The 23508-nt window shown below is 42.7% G+C and overlaps 1 protein-coding gene across 1 annotated transcript; it reads left to right on the top strand.

Moving 5' to 3' along the window:
• The first annotated feature begins 1886 nt into the window (after positions 1 to 1886).
• Positions 1887 to 21372, top strand: ngfa (nerve growth factor a (beta polypeptide)). The gene is made up of 3 exons (XM_053424751.1): positions 1887 to 2077; positions 18851 to 18958; positions 19955 to 21372. Exon 3 carries the CDS (start codon positions 19966 to 19968, stop codon positions 20854 to 20856), a length of 891 nt encoding a protein of 296 aa, XP_053280726.1. The 5' UTR covers positions 1887 to 2077; positions 18851 to 18958; positions 19955 to 19965; the 3' UTR covers positions 20857 to 21372.
• Positions 21373 to 23508: the final 2136 nt, after the last annotated feature.

Raw genomic sequence — 23508 nt, 5'->3', positions numbered from 1 at the left:
CAAGAAATGAACTCATATGCTGTTTGGAAGCATGAAAATAATAAGTATGATGTTGCATTATCCAGAATGCATTGCCATGATTACGCTCTGTCAGAGTTCATGTTGCACGCATTTACTGGAATTTATAGAGCTATAAATTGAGGACCACACATTGCACCAAAACCCTGTCGCGACCACAAAGAGCCCCTTTTCATGTCCAGGGAGGACGGAATCAATTTAATATTATTTTAATAAACCCAAAGCGCAAAACGAATTTGTCATCATTATTCAAAAACTTTGACTTTTTTATAAATTCCAATTGTGATAAAGCAACTTTCATCTCGCCACTTTAAGCCTTAATTGTGTCTACTCTTAAGAAGCCTGATCAACGATGACATTTTTAAATCACAAAACAGGCTCAGTTTCACGCACACAGATCCTCCAAGGCACTCCCAGCATCAAAATGCCGTCTATGGGAGGATATCGGTGCACTCTTACCCCCCCTCCCCCCCTCTACCCTCCCCTCTCACCCCTACTCAGTATTTCTCACCCTTAACCAACCCGTGGGGTGCAAAGTCAAAGTTCACCGTCTGGGGTTTCCCCTTTCAATCTCCATCTCGATAACAAGGGCCAAGGCGGTTTTGACAGTGAAACAAGCGCCACACCAGCTTTAGGGAAATGCCCACTTGGGTTTGAACCCGTAAGTTGGGGTCAAAATTCTTGAGACGAGAGAGACCCCTCTCAAATGTTCACCTGTGTTATTCCTTCCATGCCCCATTTGCACCCAATAAAGTTTTCTCATTAACCGCCAAACAGCATTATGCGCTTCAGCTAAAAGTGAAGGCATTCCTTGTCCCCTAGAGGAGGAGAAGAGGATGACAGTGACACACAATCCTCCCTTTTCTCTCATTTTTCTCCGCTCTTTTTTTCTCTTTCCTCTCTCAGTCTGTCGGAGCAGAGGCGTGGGGTGTCTGTCCCGCTCAGCGCCAGGGGCACTGACAACGATACGGCTCAGGTCAGGGAGAAGCCGTGAAAGGGAGAAAAACGAATAGCAGCCGAGAGAGGATAAGACGGCAAGACGGAGAGATGGGAAAGTGAAGATGCATAAACAAGAGAGGGAGAGAAATGTCAGAAGGGGACTGTTGTGACACTGCAGCCTGGGGGCCCTGGAAGCAGGGAGTGGCTAATCTCCACCGGGGTGAGGGGATATCAGAGCTGCATGGTTTGACTCTTCTTGTTGTTCCATTTCCTGTCTTCTTAACTCCATTTATCATTGACGAATCATGGATTCCTGGTTGCAACAGACCATCAAACTTTTATCGTCTTTAAATCCATGAATCAGGCTGGGGTGTCATCACTCTCTCTGTGTTTGAACTGCAAACGCATGTGCACATTCACAATATCATCTGATTGGAATCGGCACTGCACTCCTGGCACAGACAAATGAGTTGCTTAACCAAGCTAGGGCCCCCCCACAGGCGTTCTGTAAGTCAAGGACCACACGCGTGACTGAGACACGTTGCACCACTGCGCCCACATCCAAGGGGTATCTCCACCAACTTAGCAGTGACTCAGGAGTGGAACAACACTGACAAGTCTCGGGAAGCTTTCACTGCACTTACGGAGTGATGCCACGAAAAAGACGTTGAATCATCTCGGTGTGATTCATCCTCTTTTTTTTCCACTGGTGTGCGCAGAGAGGACGACCATGAATGAAACGGTGAATGGAAGGAGAGAATGAATAACAGCAGCTCGGTGTAACTTATCAGCAGCTGTGCTTCTTTTCTTTTTTTTGCCAGATGGAAGCACGTGGAAGAGGTCGGCACTAGGACCTGACGTGTGCCACATATAGGAGGGAGGGAACAGCTTTGGAACTCCTCTTACTAAAGTTTTAGAACAATCCATATCCCAAAGAGTGTGTGAGGGAGACAGACAGAGGTGGCTGGCCCGAGACCTGGAGTCACAGCTTTAAACGCGAGAGCGGGATTTGGAGTTTGGGGATAAGTCTGCGAGACCTGGCTGAGGTGGAATATAGCTGAGTTTGTCTGGAAGTTTTCACTCACTGTAGGGAAGGGAGAGAAGGAGCTTTAATAGGCTGGTGAGTCTCACAAAAAAACCTCTTAATTAGAAAATGATATCAATGTGTGGAGTGTGTGTGGTTAAGGGAAGAGAGAAGGTGAGTTCATGTCAAGGAAATTGAAAGTTTTCGTCATACCTGTCATTGAGTGAAAGTGGAGCCTCTGAGTTTCAGCCCAGTTTAAGTCCTCTGTTGGGGGGGGAGAAAACCAGCTGACCACAGCACACAAGGAGGTTACCACGAAAAGGTTTTGTTGAGGGGCTGAATGTGGAGTTTGTGTTACTCTGTCCTGTCAACATCTTCAGTCCCACGCAGCAGGTTTATTCAGGTACATGCGGATGGAGAGAGGGAATGGAAGAGGACAGGGTGTAGAGAGCAGGAGAGAATAGAGGTGAGGATCAGAAAGAAAAAATAGCGGGGGTTCTCCAAACGTCAATGGGAACCAGTTCAGTGTTCAGAAAGCTCCTGGGTCATCAGGTTACCTTCTTTCACTCTCTCTCCCCCCTTTTTTCTATCCCTCTCTCTCTCTCTTTCTCTTTTTCTATCTGTCTTTCTCTCCGATCATGTTACACAACCCTCAAAGGACTTGTAGATTCTGATGAGCTCCAATGTCCAACATGAGGTATGTTGCTGAGGTTATCCTGATGTCTGGGTGGGGCCTGGTGCTTGTACAGCTTATCGTTTTGTATATTCTAAAATTGATATTTGTCTGTAATTGTATGTGTGTGTGTGTGTGAGTTTATGTGTATACAAGCGTGTGTGCTAAACACAGACCTCATGCCTGCCACTCCTACCAGGGAATTCCTTTCGGGCTTTGACAGGGGAGGAATGTCACCATGGACGAACATTTACGCTCGCAGACAAACATCACACGCTGAAGGCTTCAACAGTGTCCTGTGCGTGCACTTATTTCATTAGACCAGTCGTAGCTGTGGTCTCATCTAAATCTTCAGCAGATGTGTAAAAGAAAAGAAAGGTCGGCATTGTTGAGCTCGGGGTTTATAAAGTTTCTTATCTGTGCATCATCGGCTTCTACAACTTCTTTTGCTGCTTGTGTGCACATCTGTGTTGAATAAGAACATTTATCTGAGCTCTGAGCGGAGGCCAGCTGAGCAAAGCTCTCTCCAGAGATAGGTGCTCCGGCCTGTGCAAAAAAAGAGTTTTGTGAAGATTGTTTACGAGCCTCAATTTTGTTGCCAGTGTGTGCCGGAGGGGAGCCGACTGCGTTTTCATCACCTCCCTCTCGGTCCACAGAGGAAGTAAACACACAGAGCTGCAGCAGTCGTTCACTGTTTATACTCAATGTGACATTTCAACAGATATTGTTGAGCAGAATCGAAACAAAGTGACATTATTTTGTTGCGTTGTATATATGTATCAGCTGCATTTGATCGCAGGTGTCCTGTTAATGGGGAAAATCATCACATAAAAAGGGAGAATGATCAGCTACGTTTCTTGTCTAACCCTTGCTGGGAAACTGTAAGTCAAATAGACAGCTTTAAAAATAGGTTAATTTGCAGTATGCTTCATTTTAAGCCACCACCACCGCTAAATGTCAGCTGCTGCCCCTTGGCTAGAAATCTACCTTTGAACCTGTCTGTTTAAAAATCCTTTTTGAACTCACTTCATGAATGTTCCAGAAACTCTCAGACTAAACTGGGTTAATTTTGATCAATTTCAATATAATCAAAACATTTTCACATTTTTTCAGCTGAAGAAATGAGTGATTTAGTTTTTGTCTGGGGTTTAAAGTTGAAATGGTCACACTTGTAGCCTGTGACGTGGCTTTGCTAAAAACAGCCTAAGCCATATGAACTACAGTGTGTATGTGTGCAGAGGGCAGATGGACAGTCTTGTTTTCCCTTGCACACAAAGATGTCTGTGATTATTCATGACCCTCTCAGGTTTCCCTTTGAAGCTGAATTACAGCTTTCCCTATGTTAGCACCAGTGTATTTGTGTGTGCATGTGTGTGTGAGAGAGAGAGATATGGAAAGAGAGAGATAGGAGAAATAACATTTTACAATAAAGTAAAGAAATCTAGAGTAACTACACTGTAACAAACATGATCATAGTTAAATGTTATATAAAGAATACATCAGTGTTAAGGTTAGCGTCATGTCCTCTTTGCCCTTGACCGTCTCTGCTGTAACTTCCAGGTCGAACCGCGTGTGACAAAGTCAAAAACACACTGCTCGTCATTCTTTATAAAGCCAGAGAGCATAACTTTAAAAAGAGACATCATAGGTTTTATCAATATGATATCATTGTTAGCTCGAACAACCTGGCTAGATGCTTGTTAGTTAGTTAACTAGACGGTAGTTGATAGGTGCATTTATTCATAGATAACTATTAACCATAATTGTCTTTGCCATATAGTTGCAAACACGTAATAAACAGAAGTTGTGCTTGTTCAAAAGCAGCTTATTAGTCAACGCATTAGACCTGTATGTCAGACTTAAGATCTTTCTTGGATTCGACCGCTGTTTTGTTCACTGCTCCCGTGTGAGGACTCAACATAATGCCGCCATCTCAATAGGCAGGCATATTTGTTAAAATGTACACATTCAGATTATGACAGGAAGAAGTTCCACTCCTTAAAAACATAAAGGATGGAATGATGTGAGCTGTCTAGACTGCAGAGTGTTGTATAGGACACCTGGGCAGGGACAGGCCGCGACAGCACACCTGGACTGTCAATTTAACTGTGGCTCTTTAACCCGAGGGCCTAATACCGACTGCACTAACCCGCAAAGCACAAAGCAGCCCTCTCTCCTATGTCCACATAGGACTAAACAGCTTTCCCAGATATCTTGTGGTAACAGTTTAATCCTTTGCTGGATCATGTTCACAGGCAACAGTTTGTCTTTTTATGCCATTAATGAATAATGAAGCGCTGCTTTTATTTGATTTGACAGCTGAATCGCCAACAATGGTTATTACCTCCGTCACGCCCCAAAGAAATCATAGAATTTACTTTAAATGTATTTGTTGTTAAGTCATTCCTAGGAGACAAGCCTTTGCCCTATAGTTCTACTACGATTGAAACATAAAATGTAATTTATGATATAATACAATAAAAAAGCAACCTATCACCTAACAGTGTTGTCTTATGTAATGTTATGATACGTCATTTTTTGATAAATCTTGTTTATACCAGGTTTGCTATTGGTTATGCACTGTTTGAGATTTTCTATCTATTAGAGTGCAGATCAGGTCACAACCCAACTGAAACTAGTTATTGTGTCAACATTAAAGCACTGGTCCTCTCTTTGCCACCTAATATAGGCTGAGCATAATTTTGGAATGACAACAAGGGTTTCCTCATGCATAAGGATGGTGCCTGATCTGTCCACGATAAAATATCTCTAATCAGCCAGCATAGCGGTTACTGCTCCACTAGTGAAGGATATACTCTTTATGCCAAAAAGCCTGTGTTACTTCCTGCTTTTCCAGATTTTTCCTTTGACAATGAAATGAGTGATTCCTCTTCGCCTCGTCTCTTCTCGACGTCCTGACATTAGCAACAGTAGCGACACTGTTATGTAGACAGTAGATACCAAAACAATATCTCATTTGTTTTTAATCCCTGGTCCAAGAAAAATTACTTGCTGATGAGAACATACTTGGCTTGTAAAACCAGTCCAGCGGAAGGTTATTTGTATATTGTGTCGTTTCTATCTTTGTCCCTTAAGAGTTTAAAATACAATGTAAAAAGCGGCGTGGAAATTGGTTTAACAAGAAGAACAAACTTGAAAGCCAATCTTTATTTTTTGATATCTTCTCTCTCAACGTGTGTGATTCTGAAACTTAGATTCCAAAAAATGTTACATGAAATACATATGATGATTGACATCCGATAAAGCAAGAATAAAAACACCCCAATGTGTCTCTGAGAGAAGTAGATTCAGTTTGAACATCTGGAACAAAGTTTCTGTCTTCCGCACAGATGTGTGGCTTCCTCTCGTATCTTGCATTCTTTAGGAGTGAATGGTTTTGTTACATTTGTTGTGCATTTTGTCAGAAATAAACACTGTGTCCGCAAGATGCAATAAGCACACGATCAGGCAGTGCAAGGGCAATGTGAGGATAGGACTAAGTAGGCGACAACAGCAGCGGCAACAGTGACAGAAAGTTTGGATGAAGAGCTAATAAACGAAAAGAGAAACCTACATTTCTAGAGGTATCCTCCATATCCTGGAGTGCACGTATGTGAACAATTACATTCACGGTGCGGTCGCTTGTCAGCAAGTTTATCTCCAGTCCCGGGGAAAATTTAGGATATAATAATTCATGGGCCAAAATGTAAACGCAGGCCCTGCTTTGGTTATATTCTGGGTTGCTGGAGCTGCAGTCTGGCACAGGTCAGAGCACAGAATGGGGTAAGAACATCTGGCGTAAAGTGAACCAGATTAATTGTTCTGTCTGGACTCAGTGGGAGAGGTAGAAGGTCAGAGTTTGTGTTGGGGGTCACGTCTGTGTTTGAGGAGAGAAATCCTGGTCCGGGGGTCATTCCTGTTGACGTTTCCTTTACAAACAGCTTCTCCCAATGTTTGGGAGAGAATCTATCCTGCAGGAATCACAGCTAACATTGTTTGACATTTGTGACTTGCTGGATTTGAACGGAATATTTGTCAGATGTGAACAGGATTCCTTTGTCCCCGCCCACACCTTCCTCCCATATGGACCTGTTTTTCACCTCCTATATATGCTGTACAGCATCAAGAATTATGCACTCCTGTGTTTGGACTTTTCCACACACGGAAAACCGAATCCATGGCTGTTAATGCAAGCCCGTCTCTGTGTGTTTGACAGTTGCAGATCTGATTTCGACAGGTGCTCCATCACGGAGGTTGCGTTTGCCTGTGTCTGTGTGTCTTTCTGTTACTGTGTCTGCGCACATGCGAGTGTGTGCGCTACACAACGCTTCAAAAAATGACAACAAAATATGCAGACATGTCCGCTCATTAGATGCCTCTGTGACTTTCAGTTATTGCTGGCTTTCGTCTCATGCATGTGCACGCAGACCAAACACACAGAAGCTGATAAATCACCGAATTACCACGGATGCTAGAATAACACAGTTGTGGTCTTAATCTGTTGATTTAGTGCACGTCTGGTGTTTTACAATTGTTTCACCGCAACCCAACCTCTTTTTCATTCCCTTTTCATTTGTGTGTGTTTGTGTGTACATTTGGACTGTGTGATGACACTCTCTCACTCTCGCTCTCCTTCCCCTTTATCCCAATTAGGTTGCCTACAGTGTAGCTTGCCCGGACATGAAACTCTCACTTGTTGCCAACAACAGAAGAAAATTATCTGATCTATTCAAATATCAAAATTCAAGCTAATCCCTTTAAAAAAAAAGCCATCCCTGTAAAACACTTTAATAATTTACTCATTTTAAGGAATCACATTTCCTCAAACAAAATAGACAGAATAAATAGAAACATAAACCAATCCAGCACTGGAGGAATTTGAGTGAGTGTGAATAAGAAACATGCATGTGTGTACTTGTGGATACACATGTGTGTTTGTGTTGGATACGCATCAAACAGAGACACACACACGCCTTAGCCCCAAGGATAGTGAAACCACTTATTATTCACTTATTGGGATTATACTGATTTGGAAATAGACAGTATTTAGGAGGATGACCCGGTCTTAGCAGTCTGCTCTCCAACACAATGAGCAGAAATTCATCAGCCAATTTTTGGTTATGTTTGTAAACAGCGATGATGAGTTTTGAGAGCGGAGTCAAACTGGTCCCAGAAAGTGACAGTTATAGATGTCGATGGATCATTTGAACACCATTATGTTAATGGTTTGTCATTAAGGTTAAATATGTTATTAATGAGGGAAAAACGGGGTTTTTCCGGATCCAAGCAAATGTCATATCACATATATCAGATTACTGTGGCTCCCATTCATTCATTAAATGCTTGCTTAAAAGCTGAATGATGTTTTAGCTAAACTGCCTATCGCAATTTGGGTTACATGCTACTTCCGCTTCTGCTACTGTTACTATCTTTATCTCTTTTTCTCTTGCCTATTCCGACATTCCAACAACATGATAAAACATTTTTACTTTTCTTATTTTGGAGATCATGCACATTTCACTCCTCTTGCTTCTGCTGCTGTTCCCCCACAGGAATTGCAATGACGCAACATCCACTGAAGTGGTTCACATGGCATCATTTTTCTTACAGTTGTTTTAGTCAGACAAGACTAGTTTTTTCAAACCCAAGGGTTAATCTCGTGTCAAGAGGAGTTTCGGGGAGGAACACTTCTGAAGTCATTTTTCTCTGCTGATATCTCTGTTAAGTCCATGCATCAAGAGCCACAGTAAATACAAATGTATCTAAACACTCGCTGCAGCTCACATACACACATGAACGCACATGACGGCCGTGTGGAAAGCAGTCACTTTATCTCTTTCACCATAGCTCCGCTCACGCACTGGACATGGCATGCTGCTAACAGACAGAGGATGGGCCTGGGAGGTCCCACGCAGACAGGTGGTTGACATCAGCTCCAGGGAGAGAGGGAGGGGCCGGAGGGAGATAGGGAGACAGAAGCAGAGAGAGAGAGAGAGAGAGAGAGAGAGAGGGGGAGATGACAGAACGATGCGTAGACCACACAGAACAGAAAATGGCCGGGTCAAGTCTTTAGTGAGAAGGGTGAGACGGTAATCAAACAAGGGCTGGAAGTGACGACAGCATGAACAATTTGTTACAGTAACAGTAAAAGCTTGTTTTGTATGAGAACAAAAAAGTAATCCTCAAAGCACTATCGTTAGGTTCATTGATCGAGTTTTGATTAAAGATATAATATATAACAATTAAAATGTCTAAAAGCAACTACACCTATGCTTCATATTTTGTTGGTATGTGTTCTTACATTATCCGGAATGTTTCCAGCAATGTGCAAACCCAGAGAAATCCCCAATTTTATTCGATGTAACAGGACGTTTCCTTTTGGTCGCCTTTTAACCTTACCATCGGCTTTGTCCATCTCTGCTATAACTTCTGGAAGATGAAATAAAATCCAACGGCTCGTTAGCCATTTGGCTAATTTGGAAAATTCAATGAAAATTCTCGGGATCAGTAATTACTAATTAGGGCTCATCCTCTGGGAAACATGACTGTACAAAGTCTGAAATAAATACTGGCATTTTGAATATTTTGTGTATATTGTGTGAAGAAGGGCCTGTGACCAAAAAAGTTACCTGGTGTGCAGACAATTCTTGTGTTTTGGCTTTTGCTGCTTCTGTCAAGCACTTATTGCTTTTCCATATTTTCTGAATCTTGGTAAGATCCATCCCCTGGGAACCATGAACGTCTGCACAAAATTTAATGGCCATTCACCGAATACTGATATTGTTCCGTCAGGATCTACTTACCATCCCCGCTGCTAAATTATAGGGATTCAAGGTTACGGTGAGGAATCTGTCAGTTTAACATGAAGGCGCTTGAAGGCCACATGGCAGCGGGACCTCATCGTTCCAGTCTCGATATGTTTTCCCTCAGTCTCCTGGAGCGGGATATTTAATCCCTTCATACTTCAGTGGCGCGGCGCTAGAGTTGGTTGACCCTTCGCCCCCAAACCATGGGTCCTGAAGAAAATTAAATTACGTTCATCAAATCAAATCCAGGTTATGCCAGTTGAAAAGGAAATCGCGACATTGCAATTATGAGCACTTTCTCTGTACTCCATTAACCTAATACTGTAATGAGCTGATATCCATAACATACCTGAAGAATGGAATATTTTTATGTTTAGTGTCTCATGCACTTAATTACAGAATCCACGTGGGAGCACTGACAGTATACAATAGCCCAACTGGCTAAATGCCTGATGGAACATATAGCCAGTTTACGTTTATGGGCCCACACCCGCTCATGGCGTCACACGGAAAGGGCAGCACAAGTAAGACGTAATGGAAATCTTGATGAGTGCATTTGTCAGTTTACGCCTCTGAATGCCGAGTTCCTCCTCTGACATGTAAACCTATATGCTCAATTTGGCAGACGGCACAGAGATAACAGATTGACGAGCCGCGTGACTCACACTCACATTATTTCTGATCTTCGTCAAACAGATATTGTAATACCTGTCACATACAATACATGCTGATACACAGTAGCTGTTTGCCGCACATGGCATTTTATGAGCATGATTGGAGAGATTGTTAAGCAACATGAGCTGCAACATTTCTTACACAAGTACATTTTCTGTCTACTCGAGCAAACATCAATGAATATTATTTTCTGGGAGGGAAAAACTCCTTCTGTCCCTCGTCACAAATCCCTTCATTTCTCCCTCCTTCCATATCCTTTTTTTCTTTCTTTACATTTCTGACCCGCTGTGACCTCGCCCTTCCTCGCTCTGCTTCTTCCCATCACACGTTCCCTTATTTATCAAATTCCCAGGACTTCTCATTGCCCATCTCTCCCCCACCCTCCGTTGCTTGTTGCCTCTCCCCATCCCTTGACATCACTGATTATCTTCCTCTCCATTCCTCTGTCCCCATCTCTCTCTCTCTCTCTCTCTCTCTCTCTCTCTCTCTCTCGCTCTCTGTCTGTGTCCATTCAGGCATTCTTGCCTCTGGTCCTCCTCCGCTCACTGTTCCACTGGGTGATCTTAAGTTCTCACCAGGAAGGGGGGAGTTTGTGACCACAGCCATGCCAAAAGATTAACCACTTGTCATGAGAAGATTGTTGAATGTCAAGGTCATAAAATACCAGGGTCTGGAAAAAAATGTTACTCATTGTGTTCATCCTGCCTTCATGGCCTGGATGACTGGCCTCCCACATCTGCTGGTCCAGTGCAGGGAGAGGGTGGGTTGACTGGGGATGGGCCCGGGTAGGAAGGGAGACAGAGGGGAGAGGGTCTTTCACTTCTGAGGTTTTACGTCTGTACCAAAGGAACATGATGCCTAGCTGGGGTTATAATGACTCAAAGTCAGAGTGTGTGAGGTTGTTTTGATGCAGTGAAAGTAGAACTGAAGCATGAAAATAACTGCGGTAGAAATTAATAGAAATTAATCTATCTATCTAATCTGTTGAATCAAGCTTTGGACAGAGGCATTTACATTTCACCTCAAGATAGACAAAACACCCCTTTCAAAGATGTCAGATCATACGACACTACACAATCTTTCGCCGGGAGAAATATTGTGTAGTGTCGTTAACGGACACGTTAACCTGGAGGAGATGAAACGATTCATCACAGTTGTTTAGAAATGGCAAATCTTTGTAATTATCCTAAATTTTGGCATTAACAATGTAATACCGTCTACTTCTAAATTAATTTCTATGCATAGAAGCAATATTCCAAAGTCAGAGGGCACCTCACTACCACATATACCTTCACCCCCTTCACTTAGTCCTGCACTCTGATTGGCTGTAGTTGTGGGCGAGAAATCTATTGCGAGTCTGTGATGAACCTCCTTCAAATTTCCTTTTTTTTTAAGAGGTTACGCAAAACGATTGCCGAATGCTTATCAAATGTAACTTGGCTTTGATCTGGGGCTTTTGTCTTTGACTTCCAAAACTCGTCAGCGGTTCGAAAACAGGCTAAAAGTCATGGAATGGGAACCAGGATTTTTGTTTCATTCTTGCACAGTAGTTCTGAGTTTGTGGTGTGAATCAAGCTAATTTCATTTCTAATATAAAAGGTAAGTCAGTTATTGTGCGTTTATAAAGGCAAGTATGATATACAGTATATCATACTGTAGCTCGCTCCTTTGGGTTCCCAACACCAAGCTCCGCACCATGGGCGACTGGGCCTTTTGCTCAGCAGCGCCCCGCCTATGGAACGGTCTCCCTGACCACCTGAGGGCAACACAGACCCTGGACTCTTTTAAGACTGGCCTTAAAACCTTTTTATTCAAGAAGGCGTTTTTACTTTGAGTTGAGTTTTTTTTATGACTTTGATTTTAACTATGTGGTACTCTGAGATTCTCGGATGAAGAGTGCCTTACAAATAAAATGTATTATTATTATTATTAACCCACCTGTTAAAGAACAAGCCCAGAAACTCTATTACACAACATACATCAACAAATCAGGTTGTTTATTTTATTCTGGGAAAGAGCTCAAAACCACATAATTAAGACAAAGAGAGAAAGTAGATTTCCCTTGGTTTACAATGAGCTCCATTCTTCCACTTTACAGATTCCACTTGATTCTCATCCCTTTCATCCAAATGCTGAACTGAAGGCAACTAAAATGTTGTTTGTGTTGGATTCGTTTCACACCGACCACAAGGACTCAGACTCTCTATTGTGAATCATTGTTCGACTTACTGTAAGACAGTAGAGAGCGGGGTGAGGTTACACTGTAGCCATGTCTCTGCTTCTTCTCAGGGTTGCCCTGACAAATAGAAAACGACCCAGGGACAAATATTGTGCCAAGATGAGATATATAAGTTTAACCACATGTAGCACAGAGACGTGTGAAATCTCAGCTGAAAAGCAGATTTAAAAATCCCCCTCAGACCGGAGAGAGACTGTGTATTTTCAACTGAAGGCCTGTTGTTCCTGGAACTGTGTTTTCTGTGTCTTGGACGGGAATAGGAGCCACATCAGTGTTAACAGGCTTTTGAGATTTGCTACATCAATGAGAGCGGAGAGCATTGATACTTTATGGAGACAGAAAATTCACATACTGTATGATTGTCGTTGCAATGGTCTGATGCATAGATGGGACATACTGAATCAGCAGGTATTTACTTTCAGTTAAATTGCATTGGCACACGTTTCTCCTCTTGACGCAATTTTTTGACATCTGCTTTTCTTGGAAAGTTTGCTTTGGTGGAGTCGATAAACTGAAGCCAAGACCAATCGGATAAATTATCAATAGTTCCAAGACAAATTGTTTCCAAGGGGATGCTAATTGAAATCGTACTTCCTGTGTGTTGGTGTCTATAGACTAGAGGATTCAATTTTCAACTTCTGAAGCAGTAGCCAATTATTTGTAGCCCGCAGCACAAAACAGTATGTGTGCGCAGTCTTGCGTTGATACAGCCAATTTGGAAAAGAGATCAGATGTCGGCCTACGGATCTGATCAATGGATTGTTGTGTAGTTTTCCCCCAAAACACAAGTAAATCCAACACACCCACAAGCAGCAGTGCTCTGCATGTGCGTCCACGTGTGGTGTTGAAGTCTGTTATCGCTGTTAGACACCGCTGCGTACCCAGGAAGTTACCTCTGACTTTTGACCTCGAGATATAAAAAAAGAGCCGAGCTTTAAGTCGGATTCCAGGAGCAGAAATGGAGAGAACCTGGATAAATGAGAGTCAGACAGAGAAAGATAGACAGAGGCAGAGAAAGACACAAAACAGCTGGATGAAGACACTGACTCCAAGCCAATATCCCTTCCTCTCCGTTTCCACACCTTGCCTCCCTGCTTCCCTGATATTCTCAAGATACCTACTAGATAAACAGGCTTTTCCTTTGCCACAGCGGATGAAGAGAAACACCTGTTCAAAATGATGATGTTAATATATATATATAACTATACATACAATACACACTTTGCTAATCAAAACAAGAAATGACCTACAAATGGCTTCCCTGCTCACTGCATGGTACCGTTTTCTTTTCAAGTTTTATTACAGGTAAATCAGATTGAAGCTGTTGCTCGTAAAACTTCAGCCCTGGTAGATTTCAGAGACGCTGGCAGCACGTCTACTTCATCTGCAGTACATGCATCTACATGGCTGCCAGAATCAGAGAGCTGAGTTGAGTAAAAGGCAAGCCACTTCTTTTAAAAGAGATATGCTTTTGAAAACGCGTGTATCTTTGTTGTACGCGCCAAGCATATTTTATTGCTGACCAACGCTTCAAGCTGATGGCAAGAACGCCGCATGTGTTCTTTCCTCCATATTGGAGCAGTTTGTGAGCACATAATACAATAATTTGTCCAGTAAACGTTCTCTTGTTGTGCGTATCTTGCGTAATTTGTCGTAGCACTGAGGAATCAAGTGCTTTAACAGGTTGTGTGCGCCTGTCAGTTTCTCTCTCTCCCCTGTGTCCCGAGGGCTGAGCAACAATTGAGTTTCGCTGTTTGAAGTATCCCTGATGGGCGACAGGTGCTTGGGTTCTCACAGGAAATGTCTTTTTAACAGGAAGACCAGAGGTGAAAGACGGAGCAGCAGATGATCCTTCATCTCTGAAGTCACATTATAAATGTCGACTGAGTAAAGTCTGACGGCGATCAGGTTTTCTGGAATTATTACTATGGCAGGTAGAGAAACACAGTTCCCACAAATTGGCTCTTGGTTTCTACAGACTGTTTTATCTGTGATTCCCCCCTGGCCAACAGAGAGAGACAATTTGACTCTAATGCTTTGGCTTTCTTATTTTATTTGCTACAATAAGAAGCCAAATGCAATCATGCTGAGTTGTGTTGAAATGTTTATTGAGCACAGTATGATAAATCTCCTGTGTATCCGTGCAATGATGAATAGTAGATCTAAATCATTTGTACAGAATAAACAAATAATTTTGTTTATATTAAATCCTATACTCGAATAATGGACGAGAAATACCTGTGTTAATGGCTTATGGATCTGTGTAACACCAACTTAAGCTCAACTATAAAGATGGCGACATTTAAAAGGTTTGTTATTTTAAACAAATCTTCCGGCTGTTGAAAAAACAAATATTATCCACCTCTACGTTTACAGTGTTTCCGACTCTCTGACCTGTGCGGTGTGTCGCATAAACAAGACTTTGAAAGCTTTTCCAAGAATAGCCATCTCACTGACAGCCTCTCGAGCGAGCGTAACTTAACTGTGCTTTTAACATGACATCACTTTGCGTGACAGGAACTCGATTCTTGGCCGTGTTTTGGACGTTGTATCCGTTTCACGTGGAAGCCAAGCTAAACTGAGCACACTGTTTGCAACAACTGAAACAGTGACAAAATGAGGGAAGGAGGAAACGACATCTGATGACCATCTGAGTGAGCTTTATTTCAAAAAAAGACTTACATGGTCCACAAAGTCCAATCCTTGCATGTCCTTGCATTTTTCAAACGTTGATGAACGAGCATGAGATAGTGTTTCTTAGGAGAAAACATATCTCCATCAATTGGATGTGAGTAAAAGTGAAACGGAGCAGGGTGACCTGGCCCTCATCCCTCCTGATGATTATTTCCAGCGGATGACAGCAGGAGGAACTGCACTACACTGGGCTGATGAGAGACACGGAAGAAGCTGTTTACCTTTCTCTGCTTTTTCCCCTCATCACCTTCCCTCGTCTCTTTTCTCTCCTCCTCTGGAGCTGTCCGTCTCGCGTTCACACCCGCTCATAATCTGACGCTGTGTTGTCATCGCCCTGAGAGAGAGGTGTGTGTTTGTTCGAGAGCGCCGCTGACACGTCGCTCCCGCACGTCTTTTAACGAGGACTTGTAGCTGATGACTAATGCATCACACAGATACGAAGAACCCCTGGCTCGCTGTGAACTAACCTTGGAGCAATGACCGCTCTCTCTCTCTCTGCACGTGATTCGGCACAGCTGCTTTGTTGTTACAGTCAACACGCGGCACTTTACAGTTGCCAAATGTGCGTAGGAGCCACTTTGTCTGACCTGTGGTGCATCTCTTCACTGGTAGACCAAATGAAAATGTGTTAACTTGACATAGCCAGCACCAGTAACTGTGTGGCTGGGCTCCAGTGCCTTGGGCTGAGCGATTACTCCCTGTCTAAAGTGTTTTCCTCTCATGCAGACTAATGATTAGCTTTCCAGGTCACAATCTAGCAGCTGTGTGACGTATGCCTTCCCTCCACGCACTTTCATCAACTTTGGCAATCCCGGTCAACCTGGTAGTGCCGTGTGGTGCCTTGAACGCCCGTGCCACCGAAGCCTTTGAAAGTGATGGATGCCTCAGGAGTAATAGTCTCGAACTGGGCCGAGCGTTTGGCGAAACTAGGGAGTCATCGGCCTATTGTGAGAAAGGGAACCTCCTGAAGGCCATAAACAACCTCAGTTGGGGCTTTGAAGCAAACCTCTTTGTTCCTGCTAGTTTGTATTTCTACATGCTGCGTGTTTGGAAATGTGAACCATATAGTGTCGGCCGTTTCTGTGGTATTTACCTAAATGGATTTGGAATCCCTTTGTCATTGTTTGGCAGCCACATGTGAGCAGCACCGGCTCTTTCTCGCTCTCTTATTCTCCAGGGCAGGTCGCCATGTGTTGCTCGTGCGCTCTGATGTTTCCGCCCAAGCGGCTCGCTGTCTTGTGCACGTCAAAGTGCGGGGAGACTTCCTGTTTGGTCAGTACCATATGGATCGCCTTTCCCCCACATTTTGATATAGGAGGTATGTTAGTATGTAAAATCCATAGGAGCATTTCAGCTATAGCATTTTATTCTGGGCGCTGTCAACACCTGGCAAGCGTGGCTGAGAAATCTTGACTTTTCAGGGCTGCTCGTGCACAGTTTCTGCAGTAACAAGGTGGTTTTGCCTCCAAAATACCATAAAGAAAACAAGCAGCTTCTGGAGCTCATCCAAACCCCATTAAATCTTACGAGCCTGTGTATGTATGGAGGTGCATGTGAGGCAGTATCTGCGTGGGGGGGGGGGGGGGGGGGTACATTGGGATCCAGTGCTGAGGTAATCCTATAAGTCAGAGGTGCTCTCTAAACCGCCCTGACCCCTGTGCTCCTGCGCTGCAGTGTTTACGCTGGCTCCGCTGGCATTAAACACGAGGCACATATTTTTAACATTAGGATCCTCCCTGCTCACCCTGGGCCATGTAAATAGTGAGCGGCCCGTCAGCCTGGATCAATCAGCTCGCTGTCTGTTTGGACCAGCTCCACATGTGTGTGTGATGGTGTTTATTGAAGCCGAAAGATATCGCTGGCAGGTCGGTTTCTGAAAAAACAAAAGTGTCACAAATAACGCTCTCAATCACCTGAGGTTACGAGACTGTTTTATGCAAACTGACCCTGCAGCAGTGACTTACAAAAGGTTCGGTTCTTTTATTTAAGTAGACAAAAACAATTCTACAGCGTATAGGTATTTAGATGTATCTGCAAAAAGTAAAAATAGTCATTATGTAGACTACAACATTCTCTAATTAGAAGAAGAAGAAGAAGACCATTAGATTATTATTATCATTAATGATACTTTCAAATATAACAATGTGTACTATTGTGGCTGTTTTAGGTAAATAATTCAAGCACATAGGGTAATTTAATGTCCAGTTATTAAACATACTTAAAAGGTGCTATATGATTTATACACAATTACATTGCATGCATATACTAGTAGTACTTGTATAAAGTAGCTTTAAATACTCAAGAGTCTCTCAATATTATTCTCAACATTTGACTAAATAAAGTATGACAGTGCATGCACATATTTCTATTCTTACTTCCCACTACTGTCTGTTAAACAACCATGTAAAGTTAAAAGAACAACATCTCAAGGACTTCAAAAGTCTTATCTTGTTGGGAAATAACCGAAAAATGATTGAAGATGCCAAACTTCCCTCATGCAGGGATCAGAGCCAATGATGTTTTGAAGCGTCTCAGCTGCCGGCCTTGAATCGAGGTCTGAGCAGCCAACGCTGACCCCTCCAGGTCATTATGTGCAACACAGGGAGAATTTCAAAGCAAACTATTATCTGAGTGCCAACAAAAATAAATAAATAAATAAATATTTCATTTTTTAAAAGATAACCATGAATCACTATCTGAACTATTTAATACCCAGCTTAGAAGGTTGCCCCTAAAATAAACATGCAGTGGCAAATATTTACAAGAAAACTTTGCGGTATTCCAACACCGTAGCAGTGAGGTGGATTTTACAGAACGCTGCAGATATGTCAAAAAATACTGACACTCCAGTTTCAACTCACCCTGTGACCTGTGTAGTGTTTGTGTTGGAGGGGGTGTGTGTATTCATACACATCATGGCATCCAAGCATGCAAACTATTTATAAAAAAACAACCTCACATGCTTTCCCTCACGCACATGTACAGCATGTGTGGAAAAGATGCTGTTTGCATGTGTGGCAGTTTGAGCGTGCACATATGTGCAAGTGTTCACATCACCTACATTTATAACACATGATGTGGACGCATGTCGGGGGGGCTTCACGTCGGGCATCTACACGTAACATCTAATGAGGTGTGAAATGCCACGAGTTCCAGTGTTTGCGAGCCTGAGCTTTTAAGAGTATAACATGTTGTGTTGTGTGTGTGTGTGTGGGGGGGGGGGGGGGTGTGTGTGTGTGGGTGTGTGTACTTAAGGTGGGATCATGATGAATTGTGTATGCCTTGGAGTAGTGGTGATCAGGAGAAGAGAGAGGAGGGCACTGTGATGTGGAAATAATTGCATCTACACTGATAAATATGAAAACCTTCCTTCTTGTTCTTCTTCTTTTTAACATGAAGTTGACTTTTCACAAACTAAATATTTCCATGAGATGTGTAATCATAAACTTCATCACATGAGGATAAATGACTACCAGGATCAAATGAAAGACCTGACATTGTAGATTTATATTCTTTCCCTTTTTTTGTTTGCTTTTTTGTTTGTATATTTTCATTGAAATGTGTCTTGTGGAGTTCTCGATGTTTGATATGAAGAACTGTCTTGTGTAATCCACTTTACATACGTTAGAAATTAAGATTTTTAAATACTTTCAAATATTCATTTTAATGTGTCCTGTGTGTAAAGTTTAGTGGTAATGATATATGCATAAATGCACGTGAGTTATTTGAATCAGTAAATGGTTTCATTCAAATGTTTGTGTGTGTTTGTGTGTGTGTCACAGAGCTGTGGTTCAGGGGGTCCAGATGGCAGGCACGAGGGGCCCGGCCTGCACTGGAGTCTGGCTCTAGAGTCCACAGGGGCTCCGTCTTCAACTGGACACATTCCACAGGTAGACATCAAACATCTCACCACAGCAACGCACAACGCAACACACAAAATGAGATAAATGAATCATCTTGGACCAAACCTGCTCCTGTGATGGAGAAAATGGCCAAAAGTAATTATGCTTTAACTACCTCTTACTCATGTGTGTCTATGCTGTTTGAGGGAGTTCTAGATAAATCCAAGCCGTGACACGGATTCTGCCGGGAGAGATAATCGCCTCTTAATGATCTCACGGATTAATATCAATCATAGTCATTTCAATAATCCAAACACCACACTGGAGGAGGTTGGGTAGAGGGAGCTGTAACTCAACATCAGCACAGTCACAGAGTAACAGTGATCAGTGTCAGGTTAGAATTTCCACACTTCATACCTGCATGATTAGGATTTGACACAGCAGTGAACGAGCCAATCACAGTGAAGCATTTAACATTGCTCATTTTGTGTTTCACACTTGAGTCTCTGGATAGTGCATCTACAAAAATGTTGGTATTTCTACTTGATAGATAATGTCACTTTCAACAATACAACTAATTTGAAGCCAAAATATATCGGAATTTTTTGAATAAATAAATAATTTATAGCAAAAAAAGGGTCATGGTATATCACGAAAAGGACGTAATAAAATCTGTATCATGAAAATATCATGAGAATAAAGTTGGACTTTAATTTAAAAAAGACAAAATTAAAAATATGAACAAAAAAAAATATTTAGGAAATTACCAGCTAACAACCAAATGGACAAGAGGCCCTGTTCTTTCTTCGGGAATAGACTCAGCACAATCTTTTGAAACAATCTTTCGAAATCACCTATATTTTAATGCAGGTGATTTCTGATCTTCTGATATTCTCCCTCTAAAATGACCCATTGCCTAAATTATCTTCTAATATTATGACCTTACTCTAAAATCTCAGATATTTATTTATGTTTAGTGGCGATTTAAGCTAAAAAAATTAGAAGCCAGCATGAAATATCTGACCTTTCCTGTATTCGCCTCAGGACGTGTGCCCATGAGGTCGTCACCACTGGTCCTGCTCCTCCTGATCGGCGTCCAGGCTGTACTGAACATGGGAGGTGGATTGGCCCAGGGTGCCGGGCCTGCCAACCACAAAGCAGGACAGCAGACGGTAGCCAATCAAAGAGCAGGACAGCAGCAGAGAGCAGCGGGGGACCACCCTTCTGAACACCACTCTTCACAGGAGCATCATAGGACCAGCCACCACAGGACCAAGAAGCACCATCGGGCAGCTTCTCGCACCCAGGACAGGAGCCCTGTCATCACGCACCCTACGTCAAACTCCCCTCCTGACCCCTCCATCCCAGTAGTGGACCCCAAGCTCTTCTCCAAGAGACGCTACCGCTCCTCGCCCCGCGTGGTCTTCAGCGAGGTGCTGCCGTCACACGACGCCCTGGAGGGTGAGGGCTATGACACTGAAGGGGTGCGGGGGATGAGGGTGAGGCGCCGAGCAGGGTCGCACACCATGCACCGAGGGGAGTACTCAGTATGTGACAGCATAAACACCTGGGTGGGCAACCTGACACAAGCCACAGACATAGCCGGGAACGAGGTCACAGTGCTGCCCAACGTTACAATCAACAACGTGGTGAAGAAACAGTTCTTCTATGAGACCACCTGCCGCTACCCCACGCACAGAGGCTCCGGGAATGCCAACGCGGGGAGGTCGGGGGGACGGGGCGGCAAGCAGGGCTCCAAGTCGGGCAACTCGGGCTGTCTGGGCATCGACAGTCGCCACTGGAACTCCTACTGCACCAACACACACATATTCGTGAGCGCCCTGACCATCTTCAAGGAACGGACAGCCTGGCGTTTCATCCGCATCAACGCTGCGTGTGTGTGTGTCCTCAGTCGGAAGTCCTGGGGGGGGCGACTGGGGCACTGACTGGGGAGGACGACTCCTGACCACTGAACTACGAACCAAGCACACACACTTCTCCCTAACAGCCACTGCAGATTTATTGCCAATACTGTAATCCTCTTCCCCACCTCCAAACACACACCCACACACACACCATCACACACTGACCATTGTATTCAATCCACACTTACACACACACACACACACACACACAAACAGCTTCACCCATCCAATCTCTTGGCCCCTGACCCTACCTCAGTCTGAGAAGTCCTGGTTGTTTTAAGTTATGAGGACTGCATGTCATATTTATGGTTTATACAGTCAAATATGAAAATATATACGGTATGTGTATATATACAAAATGAATTCAAGCTTTTAATGATGTTATTATTGTTGTTGTTGTGTTGTTCATGCTGTTATTTATTAAACACCTCAGTACTTGCCTGGTTTGTTGTGTCACTGTTAGAAAAAGTGGATTTTCACAGTTTGGCTTTGAAAACTGCTTGAAGCTATATTGTTTATTTGAACGAATGCAATGAAACGTGAAATATAAAATCTGTTAAGACATAGTAGACGAACCTGGAGAGAATTATCATTAAATTGTGTGGTTCCCCTCAACTCTAGCCCACTTTTAAGCATCTTTCAGTTATTATTTTGTCTAAATTACCTGCAGCTTTACTACTTTCATGAGAAAAAGATCACAAAATGAATCCTGGAGGTATTGATATGTTTAGTTGGATATGAGCTAAATTATACCCCAGTTATTTTAGCTGTTATTGGAAGTACAAACATTCTTCAGTGACTGCTCAACACTACCTGTTGGAAGGGACAGCAGTTTAAAGTCTACACAGTTAATCCCAGTCACCTTAAAAACCTAAAACTAAACAATGTCAACTTCACTATTTCCTTCAAAAATTCTGAGAACTCAAGCCTCAGTCAGGAGCATTATTACCTCCACCAAGTTTTCATGTTTTTTTTGTTTTTTTTGTGATTTAGATCAAATAAGATAATCCTTTATTACTCCCACAATGGGGAAATAATTTGAATATATATTATATATAATATATAATAATATTAAAGCAGCAAAAACAAAATAGGCATCAGTTAGTAATAACAAGAAACACGCACTATCTTAGTGTAAGGACGATTATAATTAAGTCTAAGGAAATGTGGAAAATATTGAAAAAATTGGAATAAAGGCTAGCCTATGCAGTGTAAAACAAGAAAAAATATGAACAGTGTGAGAATATGTACAGTGAATGGATTACACATGAACCATTTGCACAGACAGTTCCTAATGGGTGCGTGTAGTTCTACTGGGAGCCGAGCTGGTTGTATAGTCTTACTGCTGCAGGAAGGAACGACCTGCGTCACCTCTCCTTCAGACACTTAGCGTGAGTCAGTCTCTCTGTTTATTGTTTACGAGGAAAAAACTACTGGATGGATTTCTATGAAACTTGATTTCTAAGAAAGACACTATTATGGGTTGGATCCTCCTAAAGGGATCGTTCCAGGAATCTTTCTTCAGCATTGCTAAATACGGATGATTTCTGTCCTTATCACCAAACTCACAGGAAATAATGCATTGATATTTAAGAGAAAGTCCAGGTTTAACAGGTTTTAATGTGCTTTCCTAATAGGACTGTTGGGCCTTGACAGAGGTTTGCACTCTACTTGGTGACATTCTGGTTCCAGTACGGGAAAACAGCCAATGGCCGAGCAGGATTGACTTCAGAGGAAAGCAGCAGAGAGAGACTGAACATCCCTTTCATACTTGTATGTCCACAGTTGGTCGAGGCTCTGAAGGAATGTTGTTCACACTGACTCCAGCTCTGTGTTTTATACACACAGAGGAAGATGGATTGGCTGTTGAGTTAATAACAGTGCAGCAGAATTCCTCACACCTTGGAAAACAGCTGTGTGAACGGACTGTGTAAAAATAATGTGCACATGCAGAATGTTAAAAAACGTTACCAGTTGAGCCAACACGAGCCACTGGAGCAGCTTCAGTGCTGCTTGCGATCAGTATCTGAAACTCTCCTGAACACTATTCTTCAAAGGTATATTAGTCCCTTATTTAGAGTGGGGTTGCTGGTTATTGTCAAATTCTCCCAGTGGTGATCCGTTGGGCTGAGATGTGGTCACAGTGAAAGCCTTAGTGACTTAAGGTTCCCTTGCATGGAAACAAATACATTTGTTGTGTTTGTCAACTCAGCGATGCTGGTTACTGAGTAAAGTAATCGGGCTGAAAGGTCAAAATAAGCGCAGCAAAGGTTAATAATCACACTGTGAAGAGGATGAGGCTCTCCCTGATTCCTTTCTGTGATACTTTTGTCAACTACTAAAAAATGTTAATTAGGGGGCAACAAATCGTGCAGACTTTTGGATATACATTCCCTAAATATACCTGATTTCTGGGAAATTGACAAAAGAATATAATAATAAAAACAGTATCTAAAAACATAGAAAGTGAAAAGAAATACCTGGGTGAAATACCCCTGACCTATACCGAACCCTTCCGTCAAGTTTTGTAGTAATCTGTCAGAGTTTTGGGTGTAATGATGCTAACTAACGGACAAACAAACGCAGAAGAAAACAAACATATAAATATAAAGATAACCATTTTGGTACAGGCCTCTGAATTTCAACCTGTAGGCAATACAGCAAACAATGCAT

This window comes from Pleuronectes platessa, chromosome 6 (genome assembly GCF_947347685.1).
Source record: "Pleuronectes platessa chromosome 6, fPlePla1.1, whole genome shotgun sequence".
Lineage (NCBI taxonomy): Eukaryota > Metazoa > Chordata > Actinopteri > Pleuronectiformes > Pleuronectidae > Pleuronectes > Pleuronectes platessa.
Note: the sequence above shows the minus strand (reverse complement) of the source record. Positions and strands in the feature narration are given on the sequence as shown.

Bases quoted from the DNA above. Each gene is read 5' to 3' on its own strand.
- ngfa (XM_053424751.1), top strand. From the start codon at position 19,966: ATGAGGTCGTCACCACTGGTCCTGCTCCTCCTGATCGGCGTCCAGGCT.